Genomic DNA, 12,458 nt, shown 5'->3' with positions numbered 1-12,458 from the left:
GGGCAGTTGGGTCAGGAAGAGGCAGCCACTCAGCAGGCAACCCCGGGGAGAGGGAGGCAGGGACACGAGCATTAATGAGTAACGGGCTGGAGGCTGGCCCAGGGGAGGGTGGAGCGCTGGGGACAGAACCCTCTCTACTGCAACCTGCAGGACTCTGGGCCTCCTGTGGACTCAGACAGCCTTTGGCACCTGCCCACTTTGCAGAGGAAGAGAGGAGGGCCCAAAGGGTAGTGAGCGTGAACCCAGGGAGTCAGCGAGCGAGGGGTCCTGCAGAGTCACCTCTCTCTCCCACCTCCCTCCCAGCTGACATGGGACAGGCCATCTGGGGATGCTGAGTGGGGTCTGGGAGGCAAGGCGCTACTCCAGTCCTTCCCCCAGTCGCTCCTCATGAGAGCCTTTCCCCGTTCCACACTCTGGCTGTGTGACCTCAGGCAAGTCACAGAACCTCTCTGATCCTCAGCTTCTGCTCCTGCTCCCCTGATAGGACAATTTGCAAACCAAATGAGACCACAAGGTGTGAAGAGCCTCTGAAAACCATTAGGCGAGTGTGGAGGCCACCGTCCGGGGCTGGGAAGGCCTGGATTTTAGTCCTAGGTCTGTCCCTGGGCCTGAGCGCCCTCGAGAAGGTTTCCACCTTTATGTAGCCTCCGCTTCCTCTGTTCAAAGAGGCCTGGGGGAAGACAGAACCACTCTGTCACCCTCCCCAGCCCCTCAGTCTGCGCTCAGAGCTGGGAGCGTGGGCAGTGTGGGGAGGGGAAGGTCCAGGTCTGGTCAGACCTTGGCTGGTCCATGCCTGGGCGGCGCTGGTGCAGGTCCCCTTGGGACTGGCTGGAGGAACAGCGCCATCTGCTGTCCGGAGAGGGCAGACCTGGGCACCGGGCTGGCAGGCGGCCTGGCCGCCTGCCCACCCTGGCCTTGCAGCCACTACTCAGGAATCACTGGCCTGGGGCCAGGCTGGAAGGGGGTCCCTGGGCCTGACCAGGGCTTTTGCACCCTCCCTAGGGAAGGTGGGCTAGGAGGTCTCCATGATGAGAGATCTTGAGTTCCGGTCTGAGTGCTGCCAAGACGGGCTTCCCTGGTGGCTAGGACAGTAAAGGATCTGCCTGCAATGTGGGAGACCCGGGTTCGATCCCTGGGCCAGGAAGATCCTCTGGAGAAGGGAATGGCTACCCACTTGCCTGGAGAATCTCATGGACAGAGGAGCCTGGCGGGCTACAGTCTATGGCATCACAAAATCAGACACGACTGAGCTACTAGACACTTTCACAGGGAAGCTCTCAGCAAAGACTTCCAGTGGCCCCTGCATTCCAGTGCTACCCAGATCGGGAGTTTCAGTGCCCTCACCAACCGGCCACCCCCTACCCCTGGCTTCCAGCAGTCGGGGTCGGAGTGGGGAAGGGCAGGCACTGTCAGACCTGCCAGGGGGAAGAAAGGGCCCTAACAAGGTCAGACAGATCCCCTGGCACATGTCTGACACAGGCAGGGTCCAACAAGGAGCTGCCCCCATTCAAACGGGGCTTCAAGTGTTTTCTGGTTTCTCACTGCGACTCCAAGGGTGGTCCTGGACCAGGGCATTGACAGTGGTGACAGCCGACCTTGGGCTGGGGTGGGGGGGTCCCCCCTCCCACCACTCTGCCACGGAGATCCACCCCCACCCAACCTGCGGGCAAGAGAGGTCACTCCAGGCAGCCAGCGTGCTTCTACATCCAGTTTATACACAGCTCTATACAATATACAGAAACCTTTATATACAGATATATTTATAGAATAAGCTATATTAATTTGTCTCTCCTTTTTACAGCAATATTAGTTTGGATCTTTCATACATTAGGTACAAAAAAGTCACGGGAGGATGGCACGAACAGTGCATGAGTGTCTGTGGCGCCCAGCTCTCACTACTGATTGCATATGGAGGTCGCCCAGGCCCCTGGGAGGACGGGCCGGTGCCGTCCGGGAGACCTTGTGCTGCGGGTCTGGGGGACAGAGTGGGGGGTCTGTCTGAGCCGAGCTGGGCTGAGGGGGGTGGCTCAGACCCCCCTGAGTGTGGTGCGTGGAGGAAGGGAGACACACGCAGCAGGCCCATCCTCCAGGGGCGAGGTGGGGAGGGGGTGGGCTGACCCGGGGGCGTCCAGGGCTGAGTCTGAGCCTGCCCCAGCCCCAAGCCTGCAACCCTGTGCAGCTGCAGCCTTGGGGGTGGGGAGTCTGTCCCTGATGGCTCAGTCCTGGGCATGGGTGGGCACCACGCCCCCTCAGAAGTCCCAGGCCCACCCTGGTGGAGGAGGAATTAAAAGGCCAGATCCCAAGCCCCCCTGCTATTGGCTGGGGTGCTAGTTGGAACTTTACTCTGATTTATGATTTGTCTTTTTTTTTTTTTTTTAACTCTAAGAGCCACTGATTCCATCTTGCTTCTGTGCAGAGGGGCAGTGGGGGGGCAGCCAGCAGGGGCAGGAGATTGATGAGGGTGGGAGTCACAGAGGGTGAGGGAGGCCCAGCTCCCAGGTCTCTGTCACCATGTGGTAGGGTGGGCAGGGGTCCCAGATAGCAGTGATCGTGAGATGGGGGTCTTGGTGAGGGAAGCCCTAGGCGAGGGACCCAGGGAGGCCGTGGTGGGCCCAGAGTAGGGGGGACCATGCCTCCGAGGAGATGAAGGCACAAGCAGGCGGTCAACGCCTCGGCACACACCCGTCTTCCAAACCAGAGGTCAGAGTGGCCGGCGAGACGAGGGCGGGGGGGACCGTGTGTCAGAAGTTGAGCTTGTCCCGTGGCCCCCACTGCATGGCGCCCCTCGTGTTGGCTGCCTGCTGTTTTGGCAGGCCGAGGTGGGGGCCAGTGGGCAGACGGGGCGGGGAGGGCGCTCCAGCCACCCCCCCGACCCTGTCCTCAGGGACAGCACACACTCATGCACATGCACACACACACACTCCCACCCCAGCATGCACCACCCCTCTGCTGGGCCTCCAGGGACAGGCGGGGTCTCCACCCCATCCCCTATGCTTCCCCAACCTAGCAGGGAAGGCGCCCCTCCAGTGGAGGCTGTGGAGGCCTCAGGCTAAGCCCCTGGCCCTCCCGGGTCTCTAGCCAGGTCCCACAATACCCTACTCTCGGCCCCTCTTCCTGACAACAGGACACGGTGGGTGGGAGGGGAGAGAGCCCAGCTCCCAGGAGAAAGCCCAGGGCGGGGGGCAAGGAGTGGGAGCTTCGGGGAGCAGAGGCTTGTTTGGTTTCAGATCCCAGGGCCTGGAGTGCCGAGGCCTAGGGGAGGTGATTAAAGGGCGGGGTGGGGTAGGGCCTTCCTTCTGCCCAGGGCACTGAATCTGTAGCCAGGGGTTTTCACACCTGTGCCCTCCACCCTTTGAGTGGCCAGCATCCTGAGGGTAGAAGGCAGGCCAGGAAGGAACGGGCTGGCAGGGCAGGCAGGTCCGGGTACCCAGGACCCATCGACAGAGGGATCACCGTGAGGGACATCAAGCAGAGATGGATGGGCCACCTCCAGGCCCCATGGCTGCTGTGGGCCCTGTGGAGGCTGGCCCCTGCCTGCTTAGAAAGGGGCGGCTGAACACACGATCGCCAGGGCGAGGGGGGCTTGCAAGCCCAGGACACATCCTGAGCCCAGCCCAGCAGCTTCTGTAAACATACTCAGCACTGCGGGCCACCTTGGGGGGGGTCACCCCCAGGGGGCTGGCCAGCAGGCACCAGATCTCGGGGTGGCCAGGGCAGGTGCCAGCCTGGACCACAGATGAGAATATGTGGGGAGGGCCCGCTCTCCATCTCGGCCCTGGGAGAGCAGCCAGAGGGCAGTGGTGGGGAGTCAGCATACGCATGGCCTGTCCCGGAATAGGGGGTGCCAGGATGCCCCTGCAGGGGAGCAGCCAGGCTGGGAGGGCAGAGTGCGGCCCTGCCCCACCCCGGCAGGCTGTCCCTGCAGCCTCCTCCCTGCTCACGGCCCTCCCTGTCATTCCCTATCTGGAGGGCCCAGATCCCAGCTGCCTTGGCTCCGGGGGGGTCCTAAGCTGAGGTAGGGAGGCGGACCCCCCAGCTCAGCAGCAGTGCTCAACGCCTAAGGCGACACTGGCCCAGGAGGGGCCTCTCCCTAAAGCTGCCCGGCCTGAGGGGCAGCCACCAGGAGCCCGAAGGAACCACCTGCTCTGGCCTGGGCCAAGGTCGGTAGCCACTCCTGGGTGCTGCTAGCGTGCCGAGATGACCAGGTCGTCCTGCTTGGTGGGGCTGGCCCCGTGGCCGGCCTGGGTAGAAGTCCGGACCTTGTCCACCGCCAGGCACTCCTGGCTGCTGAGGCCCGTGGGGGTCAGGTCCATGAGCTCGCCCGAGGAGCTGAGTGGGAAGGAGGGTGACAGCGAGATGCCCGAGGAGGGGTCGGCCGAGCCGGCGAAGAGCCGCGGGGGCTTGGGCACCAGATTGGGCTCGAACTGGGCTCGCAGCAGGATCTCCTGCTGGCTGGGGGACTTGGGGCCCTCGGCGTAGTCGCTGGTGGGGCTCTCCGGCGCCACCATGCAGTAGAGGTCCTGGAAGGAACTGCTCTTGCTGTCCAAGTTGAAGAGGCTGTCGATGAACTCGGCGAACTCTAGCACCTGCGGGCTGGGCGAGTCCCCCAGGCGCCTCTCCTGCAGCGCCAGCTCTCCGCTGCGGGGGGCTCCGCCCCCTTCCTCCGGCTCCTCGTTGGCCGCCGCGCTGGGGGGCCGCTCGGGGGTGACGCCCCCGCTGCCCAGGGCGGCCTCCAGGGGCTGCGTGTCCTGCGAGTGCTTGGACAGGCTGTCGGCCGCCAGCAGCTCGGTGCGCGAGCTCAGGGACGGGTTCTCCTCGGGGATGGCCGGGTCGATGTAGAAGAGGTGGCCCTCGTCGCGCTCCAGCACGGCGTGGAGGCTGGGCGAGCCGCGGATGCTGCGGAAGCCGGAGGAGCGGCGCGAGTCGAAGCTGTACAGAGACTCCGTGTCCGACAGGCTCTCCATGGTGGCCAGTGGCGCCCGCCGCGCCTGCAGCTCGGCCGCCAGCCGCTCCTGGGTGGACAGCAGCAGCAGCTCCACCGGGTCCTGGCGGGCCGCAGAGGCCGCGGCCACGGGGGAGAGCAGCCGGCCCTCGGAGAAGCCCTCCAGGCTCATCTCAGACTGGGACTTGCTCCTGCAGCGGGGGAGGGCAGGGAAGGGTGAGACTCAGAGGGGCGGGGAGACCCACCCCCAGCTCCTCTAGCTGGACGGAACCTGGGGAGGGGAGGAGGGGGAGGTAGTTGAACCGTCTGGGGACAGGGAACCCTCATTTTTAAAATCAGCTCAGGAGACCCCAAGATAGAAGACAGGAGGGTCGATGCAGGGCTGAGCAGGACAGCGGTGGGCAGGGGACACTAGTACCATTGTACCGACCAGGAGACTGAGGCCCAGAGAGACTGGCTGCCCCAGGTCCCTGCAGGCAGAGGTGAAGGAGAGAGGGAAGGAGGGAAGGCAGGGAGGGAGGCGGCACAGCTGAGAGCCGCATCCACCAGGTCCAGCACCCAGAGGGGTTCCCTTCCGAGGTGCTCTTCCTTCCTTCCTCACCCTGGAATCCCTCCCACCTCTCCCAGGGGGTGTAGCCCTCTGCTGGATGGGGCCCCGGAGCCCTGGGCTCCGCACACCGGCCTGCAGGGAGTGAATGAAAGTCCAGGGACGGGGAAGCAGCGGTTACTGTGGCTGCATGGACACTGGCTCCCCCGTCTGGTCAGCAGCAGGGAGAGACGTCCAAGCGTGCCCGCCAAGGGCCGGGAAGCCACCAGCACCCTTCTCAGCTGCCTCTGGGCCAGGTTTGTCACCGGGACCCAGGACCTGGAAGGGAAGGGCCCCAGAGAGGCAGGAGGAGCCCCTTCCGCCTCAAGAGCCACAGCCTCAGAGGCCCCAAAGGGTGTGTATGAACGCAGGGTGTGTGCGCACACCTCTGTTTTGTGTGCAGCATGCGTTGCGTGTCAGCGGTCCAGGTATCTGAGTGGCTGGGCACTCAGTGCATCCCTCATTTACGTGCATGGTTGCCTGTGCAAGCATATACCTGTGTTCGTACAAGTGTGTTGGCTGCTGTCTTGGTGTGTGTTCTATATGTGAGTCTGTCGGTATGCGGCTCTGTACACTCAGAGCTACTATCTGTGAACACAAGTATATACACATGTATGCTTTAACACATGATGCAAAGAGCCAACTCATTGGAAAAGACCCTGATGCTGGGACAGATTGAAGGCAGGAGGAGAAGGGGACAACAGAGGATGAGATGATCGGATGGCATCACTGACTCAGTGGACATGAGTTTGAGCAAACTCCAGGAGATGGTGAACGACAGGGAAGCCTGGCATGCTGCAGTCCAGGGAGTCACAAAGAATCAGACACGACTGAGCAACGGAACAACAAATGTGTGTGTGTGTGTGTGTGTGTAAGTGCACGGGTGGCCACCTGTTTGGGTCTAAACGGCTAATAAGTGAATCTGTGTTTGTGATTGGGGGTGTGTGCATCCCTAGACGCCCACTGGCCCACATGGGCTTCAGTGGTGGCAGGCTGAGGGGCAGTGGGGGGCAGAGCAGGAGTGACCCCAAACAAGAGGGCAACCGCTCCTGTGCATGCGTACAGAGCTGTGTGAACATACGAGGGACCAGGGTGTATATACGAAGGTCCACAAGCATTCATGCTCTGAAGGCACACTTGGGGCCCCTGCACGCACTCCCTGGGGTGGGGAACAGCACTGACCTGACGCTGCTATTGCGGTGGTCTGCAGCAGGCAGCTCCAGAGCCAGGCCGGCAGGCACAGGTGGCCCCGTGGGCAGCGGCTGCTGCTGGAAGATGAGCTCGGGGGTCAGGTCCACCTCCGTGGGGCTCACCATGACCTTCGCAGCGGACAGCAGGGCAGTCTTCCCCTTGTTGTAGTTCTCCAGCACCTGGGGATGGGACGGGGAAGCCGGCAGTGGCCGAGGGGTGACAATCACGAGTGGGCGCAAGGTGGCAGGCCAGGCTTCTCAGGCCCGAGAGACCTTCATGGGGTCAGCCGGGCCCACCCTCCTTCCTGCCAGGCCCCCGCTCCTCCAGGAAGGCCAGGGACGGGCCCTGTGATGGAGGCTCGCCCCACACATGGGCCAGACTGGAGCTGCCCTGTGGTCAGCCGTTCCACGGTCGGGAGATGGCCAAGGCGGCCCCTGCTTGGCTGTGTATCCGCCCAGGGCCAGGTGGCTTTGGGGTTTCTGAGCCCAGCCTGCCTCAGGGACAGGTCCCCACGCATCTTCTAGACTCTGCCACCCCAGGACCACACAGTGGTGTGGACAGAGCCGGGGTGTGGAGGTCAGGACACGAAGGGGCTCCCCCGCCCACTGGGTGTCCAGGGAGGGGATGCTTCTGGGTGTCGTGGCCCCCTTGTGTGCAATGCAGGGATGGACCCAGCCAGCGGGGGCCACAGCTCACCTTGTTGAGCCCCTCCATGACCACATAGGGGAGGTGTTCATGCAGCATGGCCGGCGAGATGATCACCTCGTTGAAGGCCTTGTTGTCGCCCCAGATGGCGAAGTACGTGGGCTCCTCCTGCTCGCAGCAGCTGAGGGGTACAGGGGCCAGAGGGAAGCAGGGGGAGGGGGTGGGGCGGCCTGGCCTTGGCCCCCTGGCCCTGCTCTCGGCCCTGCGTGGATTTGGAGACCCCTTGCCTGGCCAGGCCAGCCGGGCTGCGTCCCTGGGCTCCTCGCTCCCCACCCGTGCCAGGAACACCTATGCCAAATGGAGCCAGAGAGGCTGGCCTGGGACCCCGTCCTGACCTTCACAGAGCCTTTGATCACAGAGCCGAATTGTGGTCTCGGCCATTCCTGCTCCATCCCCAGGGCAGGGTCCCAGTTCACTCCTCTGAGAGATCGGAGTCGGGGGAGCGAGGTGGGAGAAGTCTCTCTGATGCCCTTCCTTTCCTCTCTCCTGCCCCCACCAGCTGACTGCCAGCTGATCCTAGCAGTGATGCCAACTGACAGCTGAGGTGTGGGCCAGCCGGGGCCTTAGGGTGACCCTCCAGGGCATTTGCTTTTAAATGGACGCAAGTGGGGGGAGCTGTGCTGGGGGAACACCAGGGAAGGGCTGACGCTGGGGGCATGGGCTGGCAGATCATTCCACATCCAGGGCCCGAGACTAGGGCAGCCCCACGGTGGGGGCCCTGGGCCATCACTGCCCAGCCTTTGCCCCCTGCCCCAAGGTGACCGAGTGAAGGTCGGCCCATCCCTTGCACCCCTGCCCCGGCCGCTGCAGCCTCCCAGCTGCCCAGGTCACAGGTAGCACGTACCAGCACTGCTCCGCTGGGTGGTTGTGGACCACGTGGATGATGCGGCCGGGGGGGTAGAGGGGAGTGCTGGCTGACAGGGCGATGGTCAGGTCGCTGGGGTGAGTCCAGAGCCGCGTGCTGGCCAGCGTGGTCACCTCCACCTCCTCGGGCAGCTCTGACTTGGGGATGCATTTGGTGGCCCCCACAATGATTCGCCACTGTGGGGACAGGGGGAGGGGGGGTCAGGGCTGAGCAGCACTGGCCAGCTGGGGAAGTGCTCAGAAGGAGGGCTCACAGGTGACGGTGGAGCTGGGAGGGGGCAGGGGAAGGGCAGCGCCCAGAGAAGAGGCCGGGGCTGGAGTGCTTGGCGGCCACGATGGCCAAAAGATGCCAGGGACAGCTAGCGTGGGATGGCTGGATTTTGGGATTGCAAGACCAGTCAACCCCTTGTGGAGCGACGGGAAACAGGCCCAGCAAAGGAAGGGGACTTGCTCTAGGCTGTAAGTCAGAGGCAGAATAGACCCTGAAGCTCAGGTCAGCTGCACCCACTCGGCCAGGTCAGCGTGAGGTACCCCCACTGCCTCCTGGGCCAGACGAGCGCCTGGGAGGGGCAGCTCCACATCCTGGAACCAGGCCCCTCCTAAGGCTCTGCTGCCTGCCCACCCTGGCACCTGGCCCCTGGCCCAGTGCCCTGCCTGCCAGAGGGTCCTGGGCACCAAGGCTGGGAATGGTCCCGCCTGGGCTGAGAGGGTGAGTGGAGAGAGGGCCGGCCTGGGGGCACAGAGGCCCTGCCTGCCTGGGGGAGCCTGGCCGCAGACTGCCCACCCCCGGCCTAGCACGCTGAAAGCCAGCTTGCTATAGGAGGAGCCTCCAGTGTCCCACCCTACACGGGCCTGAGCAAGGGGGTTAGGAAGGGCTGGTTTTCTCCTCTCAGCTACAGGCAAAATCAGAACCCACTGCCCCCAGGTCCCCTCTGCAGGTGACCTCCAGCCTCCCTAAGCCTGGAGGATCATGGTGGGCTTTGGAGGAGGACTTCCAGTCACATGGGACCACTGAACCTCGGGACTGCTTTGGCCTGACTGTAGGTGGCTCTGGGCCCAGAGGCCAGGACTCAGGAGTCCTCAGCTCCAGTCCTGACTGTGTTACAATGGGCTGTGTGAGCAAAAGTAAGTCCCTTGCCCACTGTGGGGCTCAGTTTTCCCATCTGCACAAGGACAGACAGGGGGCAGCTGGGGAGAGTGCAGAGATGCTGAGAGTCTAAGAGCCTGAGGTCCTGAGACACCAACCACACCCCCAGTCTGGCCTCCCGCGGCGGGGGCCCCTGTGCTTTGTGCCGAGGGACCCATGGGCCAGGAGGAGGTCAGGGAGACTAGAGCCCTGGGTGCCCAGGCGGGAGAGAGGTGAGCGAGCTCACTTTGGGCTTGGTGCTTCGTTGCAGGACATCCAGGAGCTGTCTGCGGAAGCCTTCCAGCTGGGAGAGGCCGATCCTGGGGAGGGAGCAAGACAGAGCATCAGCTGGGGCTGGCCAGGGATGGGGAGGTGGGGGTGAGGGGCAGCTGGAGCCCCTGGAACAAGGAGACCAGTTCATCAGGGTCACGGGGCGGGTGGAGCAGGGCCTGCAGCTCAGCAGGGCCCAGCGAGGAAGCGGGGCCAGGGAGGGCGGTGGGGCAGGCCGGATCCACCCTCTCCTCTCACCCTGGACACGAGTCGGGGGGATTCTGGGGTCCCTCGAGGAGGTGGGAATCTCAGTGAGAAAGATGGGCCTCCTGGGTGAGGGCTGAGGGGGAGGACAGCCCAGACCAGGCCGGGGGAGAGAGGGACCCACTTGCCTGGGAACAAGGTCTTTGCCCAGAACCACAGCCGTCACAAACTCCTTGGAGTACTCCATGGCGTCCTCGCTGCAAGGAAATCCAAGGGGTGCTAAGGCAGCGGAGGGGTGTGGTGTGTCCCGGGGGGCTCTGCTCCAGCACTCCTGGGGGCAGTCTCTTGACTCGAGACCCTCTGGGGGGAGACTTCCCTGGTGGTTCAGTGGCTAGGACTCCCAGCTCCCAAGGCCGGGGGCCTGGGTTTGATCCCTGGTCAGGGAACTAGATCCCACAAATGGCAACTACAAAGATCTCACAGGCCACAGGGAAGAGCAAAGACCTCGAGTGCCACACCTAAGACTTGGCACAGCCAAATAAAGGAATTGAAAAAAAAAAAAAGACCCCGTGGGGAGTGAGGCTGGGGTCGCTCTCCCGCCTACCCTGTCAGCAACTCTTTGCTGGGGCTGGATCCCAGGGTGGGCCTGGTATTTGACAGAGCGCCCGCTTCCACCCTCCAGGCCATCCCTAGATTCCCTGATGACCAGATACCAGTCTGCCCAGTGCAGCCCCCGGCCCAAGCCAGCTCCCCCCACCGTCCACCCTTTGCCCCACCACCAGCCCCAGCCAAGTCTGGGGCCCTGGACTGCTTACCTCAGCAGGCCCCCTGGGGGGGAGTAGGCAAAGCACTTGAGGGTTGGGTACTGGGGTCTCAGGAGGAAGGAGAGGATGGCAGCAGTGCCCGCGCCCAGGGAGTGGCCCACCACAATCAGACCGTAGTGTTTGGTTCCGCGGCCCTGGGGGCAGAGAGGAGCCCTGAGACGCCTGACCTGCTGCTGCCAGGCTGACCCCAGGGAGGCAGAGGGTGCTCCCCAGGGTCCTGGGATCACATCTTGTGTTGTATTGGGCAGAGGAAGAGCCAAGCTAGACACCCAAAGAGCAACTTCTTAGAGAGACTATTTAACAAACTCCTACTCATCCTTCAAAACCTTGCACAGAGGTGACCTCCTTGGAGAAGCCCTTCCTGATTTTCCAGGATGCGCCTGCACCTGGGATTGTTGCTATTGTTCAGTCAGTAAGTCATGTCTGACTCTTTGAGACCCCATGGACTGTAGCCCGCCAGGCTCCTCTGTCCCTGGGGTTTCCTAGGCAAAAAACTGGAGTGGGTAGCCATTTCCTTCTCCAGGGGATCTTCTTGACCCAGGGATCGAACCTGGGTCTCCTGCATTGGCAGGTGGATCCTTTACCTCTGAGCCACCAGAGAAGCCTGCACCCGGGACAGACCTTTATGTGGGTGATTATGCTCTATTATGACCATGTGGTCACCTGCTCCCATCCCTGGACCTGCTCCCAACAGCTGGACGAGGTCTCCTGAGCCCAGGGATGGCTTGACTGTGGGAAGGGCAGTTGGGAGTCTCTTGGGAGCTGCCTGCCTGCGCAGGGAGGGGTGGGCAGTGGGCCGGGCCCAGATCACCCCATCCACAGCAGCACCCCTTCTATCTGCTCTGCAATCATGTTCTGTGTTCTTTCTGCTCAGCATCTCAGAAGCTCCGGACCTGAGCCACCTTTGTGCCTCAGCTGCCCGGCACTGAGCAGGTGCCCACCACCCGGGTGGGGCCAAGCAGAGGTGTCCAAGAGGAGCTGGTACAAAAGAAGAAAGGGCCAGAGGGGTGGGAGGGACTGAGCAGTGAGGAGAAGGCTGGGGGCCTGGGATGGAAGGAAAGTGTCCGAGTCTGGCTTGTGGGGGGCGGGTAGGGGTGCATCATCATTCACCCATTCTGTTCCCAACCTGTCGCCTTGCGGGAGGGTTTGCGGTATGAAAAAACCCTCACCAGGTCTCGCCCGAAGGCCTGGGACAGGACCATCTCCTGCTCCAGCTTCTTCTTGATGTACTCGGCCGAGAGGACCATCCCCTGGGTGAGGAGGATCAGAGGTGGGTGTCACTCTCATGGGGAGGCAGGGGGGCCCGTCAGCAACCAGTGAGACCAGTGATGTGACGCTCACCAAGCCCGTCCCACCCACGTCCCCCTTGGGTCCTCAGGACAACCTGACGGTGGTGGGGGGGGGGTGGGGGGGTGGGCTGGTGGACATTTGATCACATTATTTCCATTTCACAGATGAGAAAACTGAGGCTCAGAGGGATTGTGGGTCTAAGAGGAACCAGTGAGATCCCTTCTCCATTGCCTCCTTGAGCTCTCCCTTGTGCGACAGGGTCTGGGCTGCACAGGGCTGTGGGGTTCCCGGCCAGTGGGGGGCAGTGCACCTTCCAGACTGATCCACACTGCTCTGACCATCTCTCTTGGTGAGAGGAGCGACTCCGGAGGAGCCCCCACCCCAACCGTGGGCCAGGCCTGCCTGCTGGCAGCAGAGAGAAGAAACCTGGGGGTCACTGGGGGCCCACGAGAGGAG

At 63.1% G+C, this 12,458-nt stretch overlaps 1 protein-coding gene across 3 annotated transcripts in view; it reads right to left on the bottom strand.

Moving 5' to 3' along the window:
* Positions 1–2,355: 2,355 nt before the first annotated feature.
* DAGLA (diacylglycerol lipase alpha) overlaps positions 2,356–12,458 on the bottom strand; it is a 72,252-nt gene continuing 62,149 nt past the window's right edge. For all 3 annotated transcript variants that reach the window (XM_065937467.1, XM_065937468.1, XM_065937469.1), the window contains exons 13-20: positions 11,882–11,962; positions 10,704–10,846; positions 10,077–10,145; positions 9,662–9,734; positions 8,269–8,465; positions 7,416–7,545; positions 6,711–6,898; positions 2,356–5,133 (exon numbers count right to left, since the gene is read on the bottom strand). In XM_065937467.1, the coding sequence (XP_065793539.1) occupies positions 4,185–5,133; positions 6,711–6,898; positions 7,416–7,545; positions 8,269–8,465; positions 9,662–9,734; positions 10,077–10,145; positions 10,704–10,846; positions 11,882–11,962 (1,830 nt within the window). In that variant the 3' untranslated portion in view covers positions 2,356–4,184. The remainder of the gene's footprint in view (positions 5,134–6,710; positions 6,899–7,415; positions 7,546–8,268; positions 8,466–9,661; positions 9,735–10,076; positions 10,146–10,703; positions 10,847–11,881; positions 11,963–12,458) is intronic.

This window comes from Muntiacus reevesi, chromosome 5, assembly GCF_963930625.1.
Source record: "Muntiacus reevesi chromosome 5, mMunRee1.1, whole genome shotgun sequence".
NCBI lineage: Eukaryota > Metazoa > Chordata > Mammalia > Artiodactyla > Cervidae > Muntiacus > Muntiacus reevesi.
The sequence above is the reverse complement of the archived record's forward strand: the minus strand, read 5'-3'. Positions and strand labels throughout refer to the sequence as shown.